Source organism: Macadamia integrifolia, chromosome 9, assembly GCF_013358625.1.
Source record: "Macadamia integrifolia cultivar HAES 741 chromosome 9, SCU_Mint_v3, whole genome shotgun sequence".
In the NCBI taxonomy this organism is placed as follows: Eukaryota; Viridiplantae; Streptophyta; class Magnoliopsida; order Proteales; family Proteaceae; genus Macadamia; species Macadamia integrifolia.
In genome coordinates this window covers 28215000-28240024 of record NC_056565.1, presented here as the reverse complement: position 1 = coordinate 28240024, position 25025 = coordinate 28215000, and the positions used below count along the sequence as shown (strand labels likewise).

General features: G+C 37.3%; 3 protein-coding genes across 3 annotated transcripts; 1 reads left to right on the top strand and 2 right to left on the bottom strand.

The window, feature by feature from the left end:
- Window positions 1-1631: 1631 nt before the first annotated feature.
- Window positions 1632-3898, bottom strand: LOC122089863 (dCTP pyrophosphatase 1-like). Its single transcript, XM_042659602.1, has 2 exons — window positions 3700-3898; window positions 1632-2211 (listed from the first exon to the last, which is right to left on the bottom strand). The coding sequence occupies exons 1-2, from the start codon at window positions 3856-3858 to the stop codon at window positions 1984-1986; spliced, it is 387 nt and encodes a 128-aa protein (XP_042515536.1). The 5' UTR covers window positions 3859-3898; the 3' UTR covers window positions 1632-1983.
- A 4523-nt stretch (window positions 3899-8421) lies between these two features.
- LOC122088425 (60S ribosomal protein L14-2-like) lies at window positions 8422-11106 on the top strand. The gene is made up of 5 exons (XM_042657694.1): window positions 8422-8549; window positions 8655-8756; window positions 10196-10325; window positions 10414-10526; window positions 10828-11106. Exons 1-5 carry the CDS (start codon window positions 8547-8549, stop codon window positions 10879-10881), a joined length of 402 nt encoding a protein of 133 aa, XP_042513628.1. The 5' UTR covers window positions 8422-8546; the 3' UTR covers window positions 10882-11106.
- A 2881-nt stretch (window positions 11107-13987) lies between these two features.
- On the bottom strand, window positions 13988-24120 carry LOC122088424 (COP1-interacting protein 7-like). The gene is given in 14 exon segments (XM_042657692.1): window positions 13988-14340; window positions 14525-14590; window positions 15359-15767; window positions 16015-16408; window positions 16410-16930; window positions 17113-18734; window positions 19252-19511; window positions 19644-19796; window positions 20246-20301; window positions 20524-20576; window positions 20841-20880; window positions 20968-21088; window positions 22341-22520; window positions 23663-24120. Coding segments are annotated over 14 exon segments (4005 nt in total). The 5' UTR covers window positions 23722-24120; the 3' UTR covers window positions 13988-14269.
- Between the last annotated feature and the right edge of the window lie 905 nt (window positions 24121-25025).

The window sequence follows — 25025 nt, the reverse complement described above, 5'->3', positions numbered from 1 at the left end:
CCCCCAAAAAAAAGAAGAATATGTGTTATAATATTATAAAATATATATTTAATATGACATGATATAAGGAAAAAATTGCATTTTTATCAATATATATTTTACTTAGTACGTTGGATTAATTTAATTGGCATTCCAAACAATAAGCAAGCTACCTCTAGAATTACTTGCAGGCTTGCAGCACTCAATCTTTGAATCAAATGAGATACTAATGATATTTTGCAACCAACTTATTTAATCATTAAACGGTTTAAACGGTTCATTTTTCATGGTTTCAATTCGGTTTGAAACCAACGAGTTAAACGGCTTGGTTCGGTTTCAACCCGTTTAGTTAATCGGCCTGAAACTTGAAACCATAACCGAATCATTTACTAAAAGGTTTTGCGGTTTTGGTGTAAACGGTTTGATTATGTTTCGATAAACGGTTTCGATTTCAAATTCATATACTTAAAGTAAACTACGAAAGTAGTGAACCGGTTTAATAGTAATTAAAAAAAAATGACTAGATTCACCGAGTTGATGGTGATTCAAATAATAATAATTAGTCTTATTTGTTTCAGACGATTCTTGACAAGTCTGATTTGTTTTGGACGATTCATGCCCGAATCATGATTCTTGATTAGAATTTTCAAAATATTGACTCAACTCGGGTGACTCACCGGGATAAAAAAATTCCTTTTCCAACTATACTTATCATAAACAAATTAGCCCAAATTTAAGATACGATGTGAGAAGTACATGTCAAACATGATTAAATTGTTAAATTTTCAACAAATTCCGATGGCAGCACCAAAGTTCATTGGAGGAAGGGGTGGCAGCTGGATTCTTGTTGGACTGATTTCTATTTATATCTTTGAGGTTTATTTCCATCTTTAGGGTGTTATTTGATTTTCAGAGTCTATATTTCTATTTCTATAATTAAGAGAAAATAAAAATTCAAGGAATATGTGGAATCCCACCATCAACTTGTAGAAAATGCACATTCTCTTCCCTCTCTCATGTATGTTGTATACATTTTTCTCACTGTGGTAAGGAAGTTAGCACCTTTGTGTCACTATTTATCTTTTCACATGAAATATTTTTGTTGTCCTCCAATTTATGAATTATGATATATACTATTTTACCACACTTCACTGGGATGCTTCTCTTTGGTACTTGCTGAGAGAACCCTCTTCCCCTTTTTTTTAAAAGACATTAACTTATGCAAATCTGTGATTGCTATAAAAAAAACATGATTGTGCACATATTAATGGTGAATGAGACATTGAACTACAAATACAAAATAGACAAGGGTTTCCCATGTCGCTCATGTAACAAGAATCTTCCATGCCACACCAATTACAATGTGGGAAACGGTTTCATCAACGAGGAGGGGGGGGAGTCATGGTTAGACAAGAGAGAGAGAGAGACTGTTGAAGCAAGCCCCACATTGTTAGAATGTGAGAGTGAGAAAACATCCCCACACTTACTACATGGAGATCTTTATTCGATATAAATTTGGGCAAGGCGTTCTAGGAGCCTCTAGGGTACCCTTGCTGCTCCCCTGTAGAATCTTTCAATTAGTTTTAAGAGCCTATAGGGTACCCTCCAAGCATTAACATACACGCATATTTATATTACATATTATTCATTCACCAACCAAATTCAAGACTTAAAAAGCTATAGTATCCAACATTATTCTCAACAAAATAAAAATACACCTCAAATTTTTAGGTAGAAACTTGAAAGATCTCAAACATAATGAAAGCCAACTCATCTTCAAGCAAACTCTCAAACTATGCATTAATGTTTTCACAAAAATGGTCTCTATAAGTAGTTGTCATACAGGATTTTAGATGCTCCCAAAACCCTTAAAACAAGCTCTAATAACCAAAACTATATTATTATTGTTATTTTGATTTTGAAAAGGTATAGATAGAAACATGTTGCCACCTCGTTTAATTAACTTGGCAAGAAAAGATGGGGATGGAGCAATATTTTGCCCCCTTAGGAGACCTTGGATGCTGGATATTTGATGGCGTTCTTAACAATTTTCTTATTTGCAGCTTCCCCAAGATCAATACCACACATATCAGACAGCCTAATGAGGTACAACAGTACATCAGATAGCTCCTCCCCAAGATGCTCTTTGTCAGCTTCTTCCCAATTTGGTAAGCCCTTGGGCACCTCTCCCCTCCATTGGAATATTTCTGATAGCTCTCCAACCTCACCAACCTAGGCATCAGAAAAAATAAATAAATAATCAGTATCATCAACGTAATCAATATCACCATCACCATCACTCTTCTCTTCGTCATTGGAAAAAAAGGAAAAAGCGACAAAAGGCGACCACCCATATCATAAGCATTATGGTTTGAAAAATGGGGAAATGGACTGATGAATCAATAGATTCAGATCAGAATGACATGATCAATTTCAATTTCAGCCAATCTGATATGGCCAATTTATGACAAGAAACTTTAAAATTGATGAGTTTTTAGTTTTGAAGACCATTCTAAGGCTTTTGAGATCGATTTGATCCCCAATTCCATGTTTTGAAACGCGTATCAACATCGTCATCATAACTATCAATTTTATGGACAATTAATTTATGCAATTGAATAAATAAGCACAATTTTTATTTTTATTTTTATTTTTTTGTGTAAGAAGAAGCTCTTGTTTAGGGTAGCCAAAATTATATACTTTGCATACAATGAGCAAATTGTTGTACTCTCATCCCTCTCATGCTCTCACATTGATTTGGTCAAAGCAATTAGTGGTAGAATTGATACAACTTTGGACTTTATTCCTTCATTTCTCTTACCCTAGAAAGTAATTAGTGAAAGATCTCCTTAAAAAAAAAAAAAAAAGATCTCTTAATATTGTTAACAAAGGGGGGGGGGGGGGAGAAGAAAGATCTCCTAATGTAGCTTAATTCCAAGGTTAACATCTTGTATATTAACTCATTTGATGCTCAAAAGATTTATGTGGAATTTGTCCCATCAATATCCAATTACAAATTTTTAATAGAAAGGTTTGGAATAGAGGAATATATACTTTCACTGAAAAGTATAATTCCTCTTATTGCTATTAGGAAAATTGATTCCTTTAAGTCTATAAGGAGAGGGGAAAGACATGAGATAGAATGGAAACATCTCTAGGGATTGAAAACTGCAATCTGAACTGTACATCCATGAAAAAAATATATATGAAAAATTAGTTTTCCAAAACACTAATCATACAATAATTATCCAAAATTGAAGAGCTGAGGGAGGTGTGTGTATAACTATTGCAAATTACTAGTTATGGTATTAAAAATTAGGGGAAATTATAAAATTATTCAAAATTGAGTTTCACCTTACTAAAAACATCCATCGACAAGTTTGGAATACCAAAACAGCTAAAAGAAAGGTGCGTATTGTATAAATGTCAAAAATATTGATAGGGGTACATATGGGTTTCAAGGGCCTTGTTTTTCAATGGAAATGCCCTTTTGCTTCGTTCGAGAACTACTTGAATACAATAACAACAAGAACAACAATAAACTCAATCTTATCCCAACTTAATGTAGAGTCAGACTACAATAATTCATGCAAAACAAAGTAGGGAGAATTATATGAAGACACTGCGGCTATCATCTTTATGATGAAGGTGGTTAACAACGGAAATAATAAAGATGAAAACAACAAATAGAACATATTTGAAGGGAGATTGAACACTTACCATTGCAAGGAGTAGGTTTCTAGGGCTATGGTATGGTTCCCAATCTCTAGCTTTAGCAAATTCCTCTAGCTTCCTTGAGAGATCCTTTAGGCTTGTGTCTATCACCTTTTCCTCTCTTCTCTCTTTGGCTTCTCCTTCTTCTCTCTGTACTGCATCCATGATTATATTGATTTTTTACTTCACCTTTGGCATTGAGGTCCAGAGGTCCCTTCCCTCAGTTTTAAAAGCCAAATTAAATATTTATGGAAGGAATATATGCATTGAAATCCATAATAAGGCAATGAATAACGACAATGATACTATACTCCTCAAGGTTGCAAACGTCGATGATGTCACTATTCCAAATCAACGGCTGGTGTTGTACATAAAATTAAAATACATATAGGACCACATGGAATGCTTCTTTAAGGTGATAGCGTGAGGGAAGAAAAAGTCTTGAGCCCAACCTCTCTCTCTCTCTAGAAAAATATCTCTTTCTCTCTCTAGAAATTATAAGGTAATATTCCCTTCCTTTTGTCCACCTGATCTGTATCTATCTTTTGATTAGGAAGGCAAGTTGTTCAAGGCTGACCCCAACTGTAGCTGTGTGGAGTCATTACCATTTATATATAGACCATCCATTATTGTCCTTTTTTATGTATTTGAGGCTTTTGGTGCCTTAAGTAACTTTTTTATGTATTATGAGGAATTAAATGATTATGAATCAGCATATAGAATACCTTTTGGTGCACTGTACATGGCCCTGTTTCAATTCACCAACTTACTATTCCATAATCTACATTTTTTTTTTTAAGGTAAATCCATAATCTACACTTGAAAGTTGTCTTCCGGATTAGTCTTCGAGATTAACAATGTAAAATGACCAAACTGCCTCTGCCTCTGTAATAGATGTTATTCTTTAAGAGAAAATTACATGATTATCCATTTTGGGTGTTTCAATTAACAAAAATACCAAAAATCAGGTTTAGGTTGTGTACTATTCACTCATTGTTTCAGTAAATAAAAATATCCAAAATCAAGTTTATGATTACAAAACTACCCACTCAAAGTTTCAGTTAACAAAAATACTTAATTGTATGTGGAAGATGAAGGAGAATCATTGTTTTGGGTAGTTTTGTAACAAAAGCTAATTTTGGATATTTTTGTTAACTGAAACTTTGGTTGGATAGTTTTGTAAACCAAAATCTGATTTTTGGGTATTTTTGTTTACTGAAACTTTAAGTGGGTAGTTTTGTAAAGGTAAACCCAAAAGTGAGTAATTATTTAATTTTCCCATTCTTTTTCATTGGGGGTTGAGTTTAGATTTATTTTTTATGAAAGATTTCTCTTAATCTTGATGGAATCATTTTTAGAAATAAAGACATTGGAGTATCATATTATAGTAACTTAAATGAGATTAGGGTAGGCATATACCCATTATTTCTCTTAATCTTTGATGTTGAAGATGAATCTCATAGATCTATTTAAATGTCAACCCCCCTCCTCCCAATTTGATAGCTTGGAAATACAATACATCAGGATACTAAGATCAAGTTTTTAAGGCTTTGCTCCTATCTAGCTTGCTTTTTCATGTTTATTTTTTAAATAAAGTATTTTTAGATTCTAAATCTAAAGCATTTGCAACTAACCTATTTCAAATACGACAAAAAAGCATTTACAGCCTTGGAGGCTATGTTAATAATTAATTTCAAATCACATTGATTCTTTCATATCAGGATTTTCATCTAATTGATTTCCTTTGGGTGTCAAGATTATTATTATTTATTTATTTATTATTATTTTTTTTAATTCAAAGCTCATCCTTTTGCAATTAGTTGCCAAGTCTTGTCTTCATATTAGAAAAAAATGTTCGTTCAAACTTCAAAGATGTCATTCACATTCTAATCCGTAAAAGTTAGTTTGGAATGCATCCAATAAACCTTCTTTTGTTTCAACTTTATCTTTGGTGGAAGCAATCACTGGCCAGTTGAGTAGAATAAAATGAATACATTATATAGCTTTAGTATTTCAACTTTTACTATTAAAACCAAAATGGTAGAATATCCCCCTCTCCCCTTAATTAGTATCTGGATTCACAACATATAGCATAAAAGGTAAATATTTGGTCAAGGGCCTAAGGGTGGTTATGTGATAATGTCTGTTATAATAGGTCTAATTAAGGAGTAGGAGATCTCCATGATCAGAAAAGATCTATTTGTGGATGTAGAGATAAGAGAAGAAATGCCCTTTAGAATTCCATTACTGGAATAATATATACATCATAAGATGTAGATAGTAGGACCCACCTCTCCTGATCAGTGGTTCCTATCAAGGGATCTCATTGGTCTGACTTTGAACATCTTTATCATGATTATGTCATAACTACCTTAGAAAATGCAAGAGTGGGTAAAGGTATCAAGGTGAAGGTGTGACTTAGCAACATATAATAAATATTTTATTATTATTTTTTAAACCAGGGTGTCTAGACCAGCTTATGCGCACCTTGATTAATCCTCAAAGAGACTAACATGTAACATGATTTAATTACTTACTGATAACATTTATTGACATATTGCATTTTGCTAATTATTGTCTCTAATTATGTTTTGGTGATGTAAAACATGGTTACCTAAGGCTAAGTTTGGTAGCCAAGAAAAGAAAATAAATGAATAAAAAAATTTCAAAAAATTTTGAATTTCAAGTTATGATGGTCCTTAGGAATATTAACATGTTTTTTGGTTGTGAAAGGTTAAAATGTTCTCACAAACTCATGTTGAATGTAATTGGACTTCATCAAGCATCCAACAAAGGTATAATGGAGAAATCAAGCAAGACACATTTGAATCGAAATTTAAAGCCTTGATGACATCTTAGAAGCTTCACCAATCATAAGAATTTAAGAGTTCATGATTCCAAGACTGGAGCAAGCTTGAGCATCAAAAGATAAAGGAGATAGAGATCAATCTTCAAGAAAACATATGATTAGGATTTTATTTGTAAATTATGACTTAAAAATCTTATGTAATGATTCCAATAGCCTAGAGGCTTTCTGTAAATAATTATCCAAAATGCTAAGTTAGTTAACCAATCATTTTAAAGATTAGTTGATAGACTTCAGTGTTGATACTTGTGGAGTCTCTCAGTTGGCCTGCGTCCTAACAGAGATATTTGTAGGATGCATTGGGAAAACTTCTGAAATGCGTCCCTTATCAAAGAATTGCAGGATATAAATACCTACTTTTTTCACCTGGGAGGTAGGTATGGCAATGATGAATAGGTCTCATAAGACAGGGTAGGATCTATTTTTATGGCTCTAGAAGTCTTCCATGATCTCATGCATTTTTTTGAAATTGATATACATAAAATAGACCCATCAATCCTCGTCCCACAACAGAAGCCATGATGAGAGTGAACAAATCAGGTTCATGTGCAAGAATGTTCTTGTACATTTTTGGTCCATAGATTTAGAATCTATTAAATGAAAAAGAGAGAATTGATTCTAAATCCACGGATCAGGATCGTTCTCTTATGTTCTAGTACAAACCTGATCCGACCTCATGATGGAAGCGCCAGATATCTATAGAGAACTTCTTCAGGTGGAATTCTCGGTTTAGACCAATGTTGGGGTGAAGCCACATCGATTACTTGAGGGTTAAGACTCTACATTGCCCTATCAAACAAAGTTCATCATAAAGCCAAGCATTTGACAATAGCATCGCCGTCTTTGAATTCCTCCAAATTAAGATTAGGGCTCCTTCTTCCCTTTTCTATAAATGGAAAGTAGGACCCAAAGCACATGGTTCTAAATCTTTTATGTTGGAACCTTTCAACCACTAGTAATCTTTTCTTGAATTCCTTACTATTCTCAAGTACCATTGCAGACTTCTAGTATTTACTACTGTTGTTTGTTCAATCATGACTTAAGCATCCGAAGGGGCCCTCCTCATGGTTGATTCCGAATCCCTCTCTCGTGCGTAATTTCTTGTTGGTGTAGGTGCAGATCCTAATTGTGTGAAGCACAAATTTCCACAACAGCAAAAATCATAGCAAATTATTAAATAAGCATGACTTAGGAAACGACTATGCACTTGGTTCAATTCTCATAATTTAAAAATAAATTGAAAATAATTCAAATTTGGATTTATTTAATGAAAATTACTTTTTTTTTAAGCCTATAGCAACCATTTTTTGAACTTTTTTTTCCCCAGGCTAGAATGATATTCAACGGTTGACAATTGGCATAAGTTTTTTGTTTTTTGACGAAGAGAATTCATTAAGAAAAAACATCTAAGGTGAGACACCTTGTTACACCCAAAGATGTATTTACAATGAAAGATCGTGGTGGCAACCACCAAGTATGTGAGAGCCTAAATTTAGATGAACTAGTAGCTAAGAAATCAGCAAGGACATTGTGTGTCCTGCAAGTGTAACAAAAATAATGAGAGAACGAAGAACAAATCTTAAGAACTTATACGACCATAATTCTTGATCTGGCCCAAGTGTTAACTCGATCTGGCCTAAGATGAGAAAGGACCAAGCCAAAATTCATGTTTAAACTTTAAACCATGCATTATCCCACTTACCAATCCCTCGTGATAAGATTTCAACCTCCAAATCTGACATGTGGCAAGAAGTTGTGAATCTTATAAGGCTAGCTTACTTTGGCTGGTTCAATATCATTCAAACCTAATGCTTAGGTCTCCTTGGGCCGGGCTAGAGTTGGTCCAGCCGGCCAGCCCCATGGCCATCTCTATTATCTAGCCCACTATATAATGTTATAAAGCCCTACTTTCGTTTTCTCCGAGACGAAAACCCTAAATTCCTGAAGCTCGTCCTCTTCGTCGCCTCTCTCGTACCCAGCAGCGATAATGGTGATTCCTCTTTCTCTCGATCATCTCGTTGCTTTAACTAGTTTTTGATTTAGCTTCTCTCTTAACCTAACAGTTGCTCTCTTCGTTTTGGGATTGTTTTTGTAGCCTTTCAAGCGGTACGTTGAGATCGGGAGAGTTGCTCTCGTTAACTACGGGAACGATTATGGGAAGCTCGTCGTTATAGTCGATGTTATCGACCAGAATAGGGTAAGCATTTTGATTTCAGCTTGTGTTTGCCTCAGATTCTGCCCCCTTCCGATCTCTGTTCGTATGTTTTCGAATTATTACTTTAACGGTATAATTGTGTTAAGAAATGCGAATTTCATTAGTGTTTCGTCTTCATCAGACTGCTATATATACATCAAATGCATTTTAGGACTTTGATGGGTTGTTGCTACTACTGTCTTCCATGTTTTATTACTTGTAGGTTCATGGCGTGTGTCTGTGTTCTCTACCTGCGGATTTTACATTTTAGGGAAACGATATGATGTATGTACTAAAAAGATTAGTTTTTTTTGGATGAAGATGGAATTCGTGACGAATTAATGAGGGAGGTTGTAATAGTCTCTGGTTGAGATTAGTAACAATATTCTACTAAAAAAGAAAATAGGCTAGAAATAATAATGTCAGAAAAAAAGGAATGAAATGACTCAAATACGTTGCATATGCAGTTGAAGAGTTATGGAAATGTACAAATTGCTTTGTAATGATGTTATTTCAGAGTGTCGATTCATTCTGTGAAGAGGAATTTGGAACCCAATTTTCTATTTCCCGCTTGTGGGTGCTAGCGGCATGCACCTATGGACAGTTCAATATGAGCTGGGCAGGGGAGCCTTTTCCCAGGGGGAGAGAAATAGGCCCAAGGCTGGGCACAGTGTGGTTGTGCTCAGTCTTTCCCCGTTACTTATTTAGAAATTTGCTGGGTTCATTGGTTGCACAGCTTATTTGGATACCCTAATGAAGTGATTGTCTAGATTGGATTTTTTTTGGGTCAGATCCTATTGAGGGGTCATAGACCACTAGAGGTTGGTGTCCCAACTCAAGGAAGGGCGGCCAAGGGTGGGGTGGGGTGGTTGTTGGATAACAGGATGTTACACATCTGATTGGGGGGAGTCGAACAAGTGAGTTCTTCCTAGACTTGGGCCAGGGTTCCACTGCACTGGCAGCCACTACAACGCCAAGAGGCGCTACGCTTGTCTAGATTGGATTGCATGTGTAAAAGAAGCAACCTATTTGAGTACTTATGAATGACCAACCTGTGTTGTATAAAGACTTATTTATAACTTGAAGTCCTCCTTTTAGGCTACAGGAATGGCACTTATGTCTCTTAATGTTCCTTGATCCCGTTGACATGTATGATGCCAAAATGGCTGAGTATGTAATAGCAAGTATGTCTTTGCATGTTGAACTGTAGGGATACTGCACTTGGTCTTTATATCCATGATGGTCTAATACTGAGAGGCACCTAGTCTCTCATTTTTTAAGTCAAGAAATATCAAATCTCAATTATCTTGTCACATTATCATGGTTTCTATGGCCATTTATGTGTTGATGCTTATTTATTTTTCTTCCTTTCCTTACTTAGAGGTCCTCCCTGCAAAATATAGTTTCCCATGTCTCACTGCTATTGCTCATTAATGTTGCAGGCTCTTGTTGATGCTCCTGACATGGTGAGAAGCCAAATGAATTTCAAGAGGCTCTCACTGACAGATATTAAAATTGACATCAAGAGAACCCCAAAGAAGAATACCCTGATTGCTGCCATGGAGGCAGCAGGTGAGGAGCAACTCATTCTCAATACATAGGAATGGCTTTCTTGTCTTTAACATAACTTTTAAATGATAATGTGCTACTGTTCTGGCAGATGTGAAGAATAAGTGGGAGAAAAGTTCATGGGGCAGGAAGCTGATTGTCCAAAAGAGAAGGGCCTCTCTCAACGACTTTGACAGGTTCAAAATCATGCTGGCAAAGATCAAGGTTTGTAAAGAATCCTGTTCTGTATCTCATAGATTGGTGTTTTTTTAAACCATTTTTGGCCAACTCCATTGGTTTTCATTAGTTTTGTTTGGAGTATACACAAGGATAGAAATTACTGGAAATTTAGTATTTATGGCACACAAGTCTTCTAATTGAGTCAGATTTCATAGTAATTAACTATTTCTTATTCTTTTTTTCCTTTGGGAGTTTGTCTATTTTTAGCTTCTTAAATCATTGCAGCTTGGACTGTTCTCTGCTCATTCTTCTGTGAGGATAATTGGTTCTGTAACTGTTTGTGCAGAGGGGTGGAGCTATCAGGCAAGAGCTTGCAAAGCTGAAGAAAGAGAGCGCATGAGTAGAGTTGATTTGGAGAAATCAATTTTGTTTGTGGTTTTTGAAGTTGTCATCAGTAACTAAATTTTTATTTTTTCGCTCGTCTTATCTTGGTACTTGTTAAGAGGCTAAAGCATTTCGATTGGTAGTAATATTGGTCAATGCATCGGATATGATCAGTTTTAGTGAGAATTTTTATTGTTCAGTAAACTCATTAATTTTTGAATCTATATTGCTCGTGTGAACATGCTGAAGACCCTTGGGCTTGGAGGGAGGTTCTTACAAAGATCATGTTGTCTGTTGGAATCATTGATGTTCAGCTGGTTTAGTTGCTGGGATTCAGTTGAGTTTGCTTCCTGGGTTATGCACCCATGCAATTCTTTTTAAACTGAACATAGGCCGTTGGTGTTAAAATGTAGATTTGATGATGGAAAATTACTGCATTCCTCGATCTAAGAATTGTGCTTCTATCCATTTCCATTGATTGAACCGTGCATAATTCAGGACTTTCTGCCCTCGAAGGGTTGCTCCACCATCCCTGGTATCAGCTGTTCTCCAATTACATGGCAGTTGAAAGAAAGCTCGTGTTGTAAATCTCTACCTTTGCTCACATAACTTTATCCTGCACCGTTGAAGATTCTTTAGTATTATATATTTATTGGTCAAGAAAACCGTCTACTTGTGCAGCCATTGGGAGATCGGGGGTCGTTGGGAGGCATCTGGGCAGGGTCAAGATTTTATTTGTTTGCATCCGCTTGTGTCTAGGTGGATAGGGTAGTTTTCTCATATATTTTTGGGGGATGTGTTTCCTATGTGTATTGGTGTGTGAGGATCAATGGGAGTGCATGGGGTAGCATATATAGATATATCATTTTTCATTTTATAGGGGTTGATCATTTTATTCTCTAGTGCAAGAGCCACACTCTACGATATAAACCTTTTCACCTTATTTTAATTATGGAGTGATCATCTAGACTTCTCTGATCTTAAGGTCTAGCGAGAGCTTAACCTTTCAAGGTGGTTAAGGTTGGAAGAGAGGCTCTGGAGATATTTCCCCTTTTATTTGCTAATGACTTTTTGTTTTAGGTCGTGCCGTTTAAAGAGATGCACATATCATTCATATTTTCTTAAATTTATTCTGACATTTGTCTGTTCATCACATCAATTTTTAAACTAGGTCTATGGAAGCTCTTTTTTGTCTCAAGCTTATATTTGTTCAATAGGTATTGGATGTCTTGTTTTCAGTTTTCTGTTTCTTTTTTTGTAATTAATTGGATTCCTTGAATACTACCTTTTGGCATGGGGTTCATGGTAAGAGTAGGCGCTGGTCATTTGTTTCTTGAGAGGCTATTTGTTTGCCAAAATTTCTGTGTGGGTTGGGGTTGAGAAGTTTTACAATTCAATTCGGAAAAATTGTTGTGGGGGAGTCTGGCCAGTGGTCAGACACATTTGATGGGGTGTCTATCCGTATGAAATGGAAAATGACACCTTGATGTTTCCTCGTGTGTTTCTATGGATCCTCGTGCACTTATAATAGTCACACCTTTATAGGAAACAATAATCCAATTCATAATATGGCTCTCCTTGTTGAACTCGGATGGAGATTATGGTCTTATCCTCTGGTTTCATGGGCTAGAATTCTTGAGGTCATGTATCCCTAAGATTCTCCGCTCGGTATGGTAATAAGAGGAAAGGATCGGTAATTCAAAATGGGCTGGTCCAAGTTCGGAAGCAGTAAGTGTGTCATAGTGTGTGTAGGGATTCATCATTCTCTACTAGGGATGAACCTATGAAAATTGGTTCACTTAAAAGATTTTTGTCTCTCTCTAGCTCTGTTTACCTAGGTTCCACATTGTTCATTTCGAGAAAACGTAGTAGAGCAAAAGCTAGCCAATTGGAAGAGATACATTTGTCATTCGCTTACTTCTTTCCTGACTCTAACCCGACTTTTCTCATAAGCTATGCAATGATCTCATTTTCAGGTAGATAAAGGAGGGTTGGTGAGTCAAGTGACGGACTAGGCACACTGTGATGAGAAATCAATCAAATCGAGATTAGGTTGGTTTTTTTTCAGTGTCTCTCTCGGGACGTCTCGGTTTCGGTTGGCAGCCTTGCCTCCCTAGCTGTTGCCTTGCTTTAGGACAGTTAACAGGACGGGCATAGTAAAGGGGCCATTCCATTATTGAATCTGTTTTGTGTTTCATTCCAACTCGTTTAATAACCTGTTTTGTATTTCCCAAGAAAATTTGCTCCAATGTAGATGCATTAATGCAAAGTTTTGGAGAGAGGAAATGGTGGGTCGAAAGAAAGCCTAAGTAATCAGAACCCTGTGGTAGGGAATTCACATGAGTACTTCTTGTGTAGGCTCTCCATTGAAGAACTAGTTTGCACCCAAATTCCATGTTTTTCTGTGGAAATTATTAAAGAATATCCAAATCTGCCAAAGTAGAGAGAGGTCCATTGATTATTAAAGTCTTCTTGATTTGGAACTCCAATTTGGTGTAGAGAAGGAAAATCCAGTCCTTGAAGTGGAGCCCTTTAAACTCACCGAAACATAACCGAAGTGAAGAAGGTGACCAGCAAGCCTCAGCACGGCGGCATTGGATGAACACCACCATAAGAACACTTAGAACGGCAGAATGATCTCCATCTTCCAAAGCTTTGCCTACAGGAGATCATCGGAAGAGGGTGTACTGTTGATAGAACTTCTTTAGAATAGATGAAGTGCTCTATAGTATGATGATAGTGGATGTAGGCATGTGTGCCGAACAACTCTAAATCTATTATGATCATCATTCTCTTACCTCCATTCTCAATCGTACCTTACTTACCTTCATTGCAACCATTTAGTTTTCATCTTTGGATAGAGTTTTTACCTGTCAATTTCGATTCACAATATCCGATTCACCCTCCACTTCAGTTGCCATACAGTCCAGTAATATCAGCTCGGAAACTTTTTCTGTTGACACAATCAAGCCTGTATAGTTCAATATTTTATTTTTCAGATCAGGCAAAGAGGTGGGAAAAGTAGGTCCCAGAACACGATCCCTGTGAGCTACACTTTCTGTAGGATCAAAATAATATAAACTGTTCTGTAAGAGTTATTAGCTATTGTGCAAAGGGAGATATGTAGCTGTACAAAGAACTGTTACTTCATCAGACCAAAACAAACAATAGATAACCAAAGCAGCAGACCAATTCAACATTGTGGGCATTAAGCATGGCCTGGAATGGAAAATACCCACTTACACAGTTCTACGGCTATAGGAGATATGTACAAATCAATCAGATTAAAACATTTATAAATTTTTTTTTTTTTGGGGGGTTGGGGGAGTGTACTGAATTTATTCAATATAAAAAGGCCAAAACAGACACTCAACCTGCCTCCACCTCAATATCTTCACATATTATCATGATGTTGCCAACCTCTTTGCAGTGTTCTTGTTCCGAAATGGCAACAACAAAGATAGCGGTCTAGAAGCTGTAGCCAAAAAGAACCAAAAGAAAAAGAGCCGTTGAGCTAAATGCAAATCAATTTAATCAACAAAGCATATTAATATAATAAGATTTCTCACCCTTTTGTGAGAAATCTTTAGGGAATATATTTTTCTATTAAATATGCATACCAATTTATTAGGCACATAGAATGTAAAAAGATTTCTCACCCTTTTGTGCAGTAGTAACTGACTCGGGGGTTTCATCTCGGGATATAAGATTCTTCAGTGTATGCACTGAAAATATCAACAGATTGAAGTGTCATCTCATGCATTGCATTAAGACAGAAGATGAAACTCTGATCGATAATTACGCCTCCACGTTTAAATTTGGCCGAGTCAATTTTACTTCTATAAATGGATACTTTGAGTTGATGGACATAGATCAGTCTTACAAATCAAAGTTTAGAAAGGGAGCAAAGTTCAGAATTAAATGAAGTTGACTAGGCCAAGATACAATTCTGCACAGGCTTTGAACCACCTAACTGAGCCAAAGTTACAGACATCAACTAGTGGGACAATTCCATTAGTGATGAGGGTTTCATTAAAATCATATGGCCTTTCACTCTATTGTGAGGTCATTCTCCTGTTTTATTCTTTGCAACAATTCAGTATGACTTGGCTGAGTTCCAATGATACCAACTGCTACATCATGGATCTGCATAGATTTGATGAATTTTTCATTTAGCAAACTGAACTCAACGATCACAAGACTGCTACACCAGCAGAGTTCAGCATTTCACACACATTAGACATGTGGACCCCCCCCCACCACAACACAGATTAGAAATGAGACGAGGGTTTGTTAAGTTATAATTAATTAGTTTGTTGATGGGCTTTTACCCAGTTGAGTCCAAATTATCTAATTTTTTTGTATTTTATCATTGATGTTCACTTGCTCTCGTAACTTGTACAGAGCATAGTAGAAGCTAAAGTTGGAAAGGGAAAAATTCATTTAAGAACATTCTCAGTCCTCTTCGTAGGATAAATGGAAATTATGTATACCTTCATCAGAAGAAGCAGTTGTTGGATCATGATCACCAGCCACAAAGCCTTCAACACTCAATTTATCTGATTCTACGTTACGCTCAGCTGCAGTTGAACTGTGGTTCTTCTTTCCAAACTTCAACAGCCTTCTAAACCCTGTAGATTCCTTCTCCCGACGGTTTCCCAACGCTTCTGGATTTGTTTCTGAAGATTTTAGGGATGCAAAATCAAATACGTGTGCCTTGGTAGTCTCAACGATTGTTGCTCCCATCTCTGAACTAGTTGCTGGTACTTTGCTGAACTCCAAATTTGTAGTCCATGGATCTTCCAAAGATGAAGCCCGAGCATATGGGGCCTGATATGGCTTGTTGGCAACACTGACACTTGAAACCTTTGGTAATTCCTCCATTCCATGGTCTTTTGTCACCTGAGTATGAAAAAGTAAAATAATTAGGTTCAGACAATAGAGAATTGCATTGAAATGAAGCCATAACAGGCCTCATATGCTCTTTTTACTTTCACACTTTCAGAATATTTTAATATACATATGCCACCGGTATTAAAAGTTAGGTCATTGCTTAAGTAAAAAAGAGATGATTTGAAAAGTAGACAGATTATGATTACAAAATAAAGCAAGGAACTAAAGTATTTGGCTGCATGCTTATGGAGGTTACCTCACAAAGACCTGTTCTCTCGTCCAAGTCACATTCACTGGCATCTCCATTAAATGGTGAAACTGGAGCACGGATGGCAGCATACTCTGAAACCACCTCTATTTTTTCTCCCGCTTTATCTTCATCATATGGTCCCTTTTCTGCCCCCATCTTCTCTTCAGATGCCTGTGCAATAGGATTGAGGGGTACCTCAGGCTCAAGCATCAAAACAGTTTTCTCAATAATTGGGTTGTCATCTCCGCTGCCACTATGTGCAGTTTTATCATTGCTCAGTTTAGTGGCTTCCGAAGATATGGAAGACTTGTTTACAGATGTTTTCTCTGTTGCTTTTTTAGCTGCGGAATTGTTCCAGCCAATGTCTGAAGGCCCTTTTGAGGTTCTAATCCTAAGTTCCAGCTTTAGCTTTGTCAAGACTCATAATTGCAGAGATCTTTCTGATCTCAGGTTCATTAGACAATTTTCGCTTTGACACTGGTTCAGCATTTCGTGATTTTACTGAAGAAACATGATGCCTGTTGCTTGTTTTAGGGTCTGATAGTCTCCTTGTTCTCGTTGCTGCCTTTGATTCAGGTGTGCTGCCTTCAATCCCTTTTTTCTGCACAGGTAATGATGACACTGAACGGCTTATCCCATTTCCCCCTAGACCATGACGACTGCTGATTTTAGTGATTTTCTGAGAATCATTGGAACCCATGGAAGTAGCTCTAGAAGGCACTCTTTGTCGAGGTGATACTAGTGCAGGGTCTGGGTCACGGAACTTTGATTTCTGAGCACTTGGGGAGAGCTTCATTGCCAACCGTGATCTGGTCTGCTGAGAGGGCAATGGTGATGGAGCAGGGCCAGAACTTCCTCGTGCTGCAATTCTCTTTTGCCGCTCTCTCTTCAAAGCTTCCAACCGTCGTATCTCTTCCTCTTCCTGAAATTTCAAACAAAGAAATATCTTAGGAAGTCAAATTAAACTAGCTGAAGATGGCTGTAAGCAAGATTATAGCCACTTACTTGGGTAAACGTACAAATGGAAATAGTGGAATATATTCTGAACAACACATCGGCACTTTATTAAGCATTGGTTGATAATAAACAAGAAGAAAAAAATACCTTCTCTTTTTTCATTTTCTGAAGGTCAGCTTTGTAGGCCCTTAGTCTTTCAGCACGTGCTTGTGCTTCAGTCAAGGGACTCAATTTTGATTGCTTCCCTTTCCTTGTTGCTGCCTCAATCTTCCTCTTCTCCAAGCCATCACGTACAACTTTAGACTTCTTATCTTTGTCTGACTTCTTTGAACCTTCCTTGGTCACAATCTCCTTTTTGTTTATGTTCCGTACTGTGACATCTCTAGTATGAACGTGCATTTCATACTCTACTGCAGGGTCATAACTAATAGTTTCCCTCTCCGACCCACGCTCTGGCATCAAGCTCATATCATCAGGCTCGTAGCTGAGTTGGCTCCTAATCCTACTGGATGAGTCTTCTGTCTTCTGGAGTGCAGATGGTAGCTCAGACCTGATATCAATTGCCATTCTGCTCTCAGTTCCAGTCTGATCTGCTGAGTTTTCCCTGACAGGAACTATAAAGGATTCATCGGTAACATTCTGTGATGAGTTCCTGCCCAAGTTATTTGCTGCATGCTCAAATCTATTCCCAGACAGTGGATCTGAGACAGAGTTTGTAACCCCTGAGCGATTTTCTCGTCCATATATCATGAAATCATCATTAGAGGTCCTCCGAAATCCTCGCCTTCCACCTTCCATCTCTGTCAACTGTACATCCACTTGACCATCTCTGAATCCTCCACCAGGTAACTCTCCTTTAGAGAGTACCAACCCCTCATTTTCTAACTTCAACATTCGGGTCAGCTTGGCACTGATTGTATCAAATTCGGTCATCCTTCCTTCTTGCACTTCTCCCAAATCTTGTCCATGAGGAATTATAGGATCTCCACCAGCTGTACTTCTCCTTCTAACTTGAGCCTCTTTTTCCATTGCAAACATACCTTCATTGACCACACATGAATTTTCATTATCATCTCTCAGTAAACAGTTTTGAAATGCTTGCCAGTGTCCACCATCTGTCACCTGTCCATACACAGTCTCGTGCTTATCATACGAATCCCAGGTATCACTACACTTTGTGCGGCTTCCTTTACTTTTAGAAGATATTGTAGACTTCTTGTGCTTCCCATTTGGAACATCACCCTGTAAATCCTCAGCGTCCTTGTCACTTTCAGGGTCAGAAGCTGAATGTGATTCACTTCCTGATGAATTTGGCCTGTTTGATGTAATGTAATTGATGTTCCGAATGACAACCATGCCTGACTTTCTTTTACCTGATCGACCAGCTTTTCCATGTTGTTCTTGACCTTGTGAACCTTCCTTCTCCAACTCTGAACCATCCGGTGATTTTGAATTGGAGACACCCATACCACTCTCTGATTCAGTGTTGCCATCTTTACTGTTCATGGAATGCCTTTTCTGTCCAATCCTTTGTGCAGCATTGGATCTAGAATCCTCCACAGGAGGATGATAGGGTGGCGGGAAAAACGGACTGTTTCCTGGATAAGTCTGATAGTAAGGCATGCCTTGCATGGGATATCCTTGAAAGACTGGTGGTGCACCAGATGGAGAATGAACAGGCCACTGGGGGAACATAGGGTGCTGGAATTGACCTTGAAAATATTCATGGTGGCCAAATGGCAATTGTGGGTCCATAAGAGGATTTTTATCTGTGCTTGAAGAAACAGTGAAGAAGTTCTTAAAATTCAATTAACTGAAAAGAAGATAATAATGATTAATGAGAAAGAACATAAACATACACAATAAAAGGCCCATATGCAAAACTGGTTAAGGCACGATTGCATTAAACCCAACTTATACTTTCCTTCTCAAACAAAACAACTTTCTTCTTCTACATTCCAAAAATATAATTGATAGAAAATTGGGAGTGATTTTAGGTCTCTCTCTCTTAGAAAGTCTTATTCTTCTTTTTGATCCATCCTTAGTTCCTTTGAGGCAGGAGAGGATTCTGCAAATGAGGTTCATGGTTAACTAGCCAGCACAATAAAACATTTTTCTTTCTGGTTGGTGGTTTTCACATGGTAATTGCTGCACACTCGCATACTCTATAGAATCGGGACTTACTTTCTTGACATTGGTTCTTAATTAATTTTGCAAATGCATCCACATTTTTTACCCACAAGCTGCGTTAGTAAGAAAGGTTTCACTGCCATAAACTAAACCTACCTCCACTTTGCTGTAAACTCCTATCTGCATCAGCAACATTTGCTTTCCCATTGCTTTCTAAGCCCATCTCACCACGGGAATCAGGCCATGCTTCACTAAATTCCTTTTGTTTATTGTTATCATTGGAAAGCATAATGCCAGAGACATTCATGGAAGACAGGTCTGATCGGCTGGACATTGCTTCAGCAGCTTCAATTTCAAGCCATTGCCCACTTTCATGCTTCTGCTTCCATAACTCCATAAACCTTATGCATGCTTCCCTGTCGCAAGGAGAAAACTAAATTCATCAGGGACTAAATATTGCTATCAATTGCCAATCAGCAAACCGGAGGGCAATTTGACATCAGCAAGACTTTCTAAAGAAATGGTCAGCATGATAGAATACTGCTCACATCAAACGCGTCGCCTCAAAGCACTCTGCATATGATATCAATGGTGCCATATGGTCCATTTCAAAACCTGCAGCTACTGCACGTGCAAAGGCCATGCCTTGTTCTTTCTGAAGCACAGTTTTGCGAGTCTCCAGTACTCTCTGGAGCTTGACTCTGACAAGTACAATAAATCAAATCAGACAAAGATAAAATGTAGAATGTGTACTTATGTAAGTTGTTAGACATTACACTGAGTGAAGACATTAGATAAGACTGACAAGTAGAGATTGTTTGAATAAGAAAGTTGGCATACAGAAAATGAGTGCAAAGCATGATCAGCAACACAACAGTATTCAGAAAGTGTTGGGGGGACGGGGGGACAAGAAGGATCCTCTCACATAGCGCAGAAACACTAGTATTGGATCATTTGCAGCCATACATATGTATTGCCCATGAACTATATTGGCGACATAAAAATACCACTATATATGGTACAGAACATTCAAGAAACTGGAGAATGAAAACATTTCACCAGGTAAAATCGTAACAATTATGTAAGCCCTCGACAATTTCATCAGTTTTGATGTACAATATGTATTACTCATCATAGGATCAGTATGTACTTTGAATTTTCTTCCTGCATGGTGGATCCATTTGATTGAGGTGGATGCATCCCAGGCTGCCATAACACAAAGAAAACCAACTTCAGAAAATTCATTAATAGTTTCATCGTCTCATGCATGGTTATCATGTGTTGCCTCGATCCAAGGCGTTCGAGGGGTCTGGAGGCCCTGAACGCAAGGTGACACCAATACGTGACCAAGGCGCCTGGACACCTAGGAGATCCATAGGTGACACCTTGACAACTATGGTCTCGTGAAGTATAAGGTGTGCAAAATACCTTGTAAAGGACTATTGCTTTCTCCACATCAGCATCGGATACAGCCTTGCTACCTTTCCAAAAGCACATGATGTGAGAACAAATGAACTCTCCAATATAAATTTCAAAATCAGCCTTCCCAAAAAAAAGAAGGGAAAGAAAAATCCACAAGGAAACTCAAAAAAATAAGGGTTATTCTTATGAACCACATACAGTTAAATTGGAGTTGGTAACCAGAGATGGAACAGGTGGGGAAAAAAGAATAAGAAAATAAGTTCCAGTCGATCATCTCCACAGAGACAGCCGAATGATTGTGAATCCAGAAACAAAGAAAATACCTTCGATTCTTTCCACAAATCTGGTTTGATGATCTTCTACCTGTAGCATAGGGAAAAGCTTAAATTGACTACTCCTCAAGCACTTAAACACATAGATCATGAAATAGGGAAACATATTTTTACTTACAGTGTTCAAACCTAAATTCTCATTACTCTGAATTGCAATCGCCTCCTCAATTTGTAAGATCTCTGATTCTATGGTATTCACCCTTTCCAAGACCTCTGGAGTGCTCACAAACCGGACAAACCTGAGGTACATAAATTAATCATAACTGCCATGCTCTACTTAGAAGAATCAGAGAGGTAATTTCCCTCACGGAAAGGGATACTGAATGGCCACCTCACAGTTGCAACCAAGAGTACCCATCTGACGAGGTAGCAGGCTCAACATTGGATCAATAAACATACAAGAAAAGTAATATATAGATTATCTATCACCTAATAATCAGATAATAACTGCCAGAGTACAGCACTAAACCAAGCCTAACGTTTTTATGTTTGTTGAATTTTCAGAGGGTCTAAAGCAAGTATTGGAAAGTAGGGATGCACGATTATCAGTTCAAGGAGGAGTCTGTTTTGAAGATTTCTCCCTCTAAAGTTATTGGAATATCGAGACAAATATAAAATGATTTTCAATAGAGTAGATTTGCATTCATATCATCACCAAATAAAAGCAAATCCATTTTTTACCTGAACAGTGTTTCCATCTAAAGGGTTAAAAATGACAAGCAGGATAGAACTTCACAGTGGTTGCAGATGATGATTTTCATACTGGGAACTTAATTGATTTCTGAAGTTCCATCTGACACTGCCAGTATCCCAGAATGGAAACTCTAAAAATAAAAGAAAACAAGAAATAGGATCACATGAAGAGTCAAGAAACTGAGTGGAACCCTGGAAGTAACGCATATTAATCAATGGATCCTAGAGATACTCCCCAAACACTCTATCAATTCTCACATTAAGAGTAGTAAATGAGATAGATTCCTGATGATCCTAGGTGATTCTAATCCTTCCACATGCTTCTATTAAGCATTCACTTGTCTTACAAAAAGTTCAAGACATTAACACATAAAAATCCAATTAAGATTCCCAAGTCAGATTCTCTTACAAGCTAAGTTCAGAACTATTACTTTCCAAGAAAAATTCAGCTCAAACGAACTAGACTGAAATCATGCTCAAAAAACCCAAAATAGCAAGTCCCCCACCCTGCGCGCTTGCAAAACGTAGTGCCTATTCAATTTCACAGAATTTTGTTTTCTGCAATCTGCCTTTCAGAGAGAACTACAGACAAAATGTAACTAGATTGATCATCAAGTGCCAGACTTCTGCTTTAACTTGGCCGAGTGTTCCAGAAAAGTGTTCACTGTTCACACATTCAGGAACTGGTCCTCAGCCAAGTGAATTTGCTGGTCCAATAGTTAAATCCCAATTATGAGTCACTGAACAATGTAAAGAAGTAAGAGAATCACGCTGTTTATGAAAAGCTATCCAACTCACCTCTCTACAGTGCCCTTTGTGAACCATGTTGCATCACTTCCAGGACGTGGTTCAAGGATAATTGAATAACCTCCCTTAGCCATCTGTTCTTGGGCTGTCTTCAAGTGGGCAAGAAATGGGTTTAGCAACCCTGAGAAAATTTTCTCCATCTTCCCATTGGCAATGATAACCAAATCGCATCTGATAAAAAGGCAACAATAATGTTCCATTAGAAACTGATCGAAGTGGATAAAATACAAACAAAAAGCATATCATGATGAATTTGACATTTCTGAAAAGGATACAAAAGTGTTTCCCTGATAAAAATGGGAGCTTCAAAATCACAGAAAACAAGACCAAATTCTTCACACTTAAATGCATTTATTAAAAATAGGACAACATATATTGAAGGACAAGGGAAACTGAATTTTCTATAGAAAATACTTGAAGCCAAGCACCATGTGATACAATCGGCAAAATGAATCTTTTAAAGGAAATCAACAACAAATGGAATCAGAAATATCTATCATAACTAAACAATATGCAACTAACTCTTGACTATTGAACTGAGTAAGCGTGAATATTAATGAAACGACAATGGGAAATTTCTTCCCTTCTTGTGCTGTTCAGTATCTTTTATTGGCTTATACTTAGTTGTCACCAAAAGTTACTTTCTTTTTTCACTTTGTAAAATGGAGAATTCCATTCAGAACAGGTACCATAGCAACAAATACACAATTCAAGTTGCCAACAAAACAAAAAAAAAAATTCAAATCGTACTTGAAAATGAAAAAACTTCCTCATCTCCTGAATTTCAATTGTCAAATGCGGAAGCTAATCAACCATTGAAATCATGTTCCGGAGCTAGTTAAAAACTCAAAATTTGATTAGTGAATTCCATAATTTGCGATGTTTTATTTTTATCAGAACAGAACTGCGACTTGAAAGGCAGCAAAAGACAACACAACACAAAGAAAAGTTTTAAAGGAAGAAGTAAACATTCAGGGCATGAAGACATTGGATATAATCGAACCTGAACTGCATAATCAACATTCAACAAGATTTCTATCATAATAAATACAAACAATGAAATAGAACGAAAAGTGACACAATACTTGGTACTAATTCAGTCTACTAATCGAGAATAGCAACACTTCATATCTCAAAACAAGAAAATCGAATAAAAAAAAGGGCAGGAGAGCATTCTTCCGATTAAATGACGGAGAAATAGTAGAAAAGTGCAAGTTTCGACCCTAAACGTCCCCTGATGCCTCGAATGAGTGATTAACTAGCTCAAAACAAATCAAAACAAGTCGTAGTAACTACTGATCGAAAGAAATTACCTGGTTCGAGTAGGAGTGAGTTGAAACACCAAAGAATCAAGCCGAGTTGACGACTTCATTGAGCCAAACACTATCGAAGCAGGTTGGAGTGAATAAGGAAAAAACTAGGATTTATTTACAGAGGATACAAGCAAACAACAAATGAAAATCCAACACCAAAAAGGAAGAACTTCAATCTTGTTCTTCTTCTTTCTTCAACTTCATATTCTAAACCGCCGGAACCGGAAGAATCGCATTCTCCTTCAGTGATGAAAAGTAAAGTTGCAGAACCGTAAGAGAGACTACAAATAACAGTGAAAGCTCCCTTTAATGGCTGAAATAAATAAACAAATGCTTTCAAAAACCTAAAAAATACTGTAACAGAGAGAGAGAGAGAAGGGGTTCTCTTGGATTCCGTTTTCCGACCAGAAACCTTGAAATGGCGGAAAATATTATGCTCTGAAATGGAAAAAGACTAGTAGAAGGATATTTTGGTCAATTAAATATAAAACTGAAAACCTGGTTTAGCTTGTAAAGAGAACAGACGTCAGAGACCGGTTATGGATAAAACACAAAGCGAGGTATTTGAAGTTACTGTAATACCCCGTATTTTGCACTATATTGCCTGAATTACCATGAACTGTAGAAGTTGTTGAGTATGCTAAAAGCCTGACGTACTCCAAACGATTTGACCTTTCCAACGTAAGGCCAATTCAGATGAAGGGTCTGTTTGGTCTTTGGCCACATTCCATGTCATGGAATAATCTTCCCAACAACAAAAATGTTATTATGGTGTTCTAGGATGGGACTACTTTGTGGCATAACAGAGGTGGCAATGCACATGTGATGGTTTGGATCACCTCGAGGTATGCGTTTGTGTGTGTGCTCAAATGCTTCGGGCAATTGGGTGTGCATTGACTTGCCACCCCTGTTGCACCACAGGTGAATCGAATCCGATGTTATAGAGTCTTTGATCGGGAGAAAATGACGTCTTATTAGAAGTGAGGCTTATAAAAATAGGAAGATGATCTAGAACCTAGAAGGAAAAAAATAAAAAGGAGAAGAGATGATGATCATGAAATGAAGTCATTAATCAATCCATGTTAAGTAGAGAATCTCTTTAGCCATATGATTTGATCTTCTAATTGAACTGAAAAAGGAAATTTTAGACCTTCAACAATGAGGGTGGGACCAAGGGAGTTATTTTACTTTTTGGGAGGGGGTTTAGTGTAGGAATTGATGATGACATTCACACTTCTCATGCTAGAGTCCAAATTTTCATTCTAATGAAAAGGGCATGAGGAGGGGTGGGGAATAGTAGTTGAAATCCATTATTAAAAGCTTAGATGTGCATTCTAGAGGTGGGAAGAAAGAAAAATGTCAT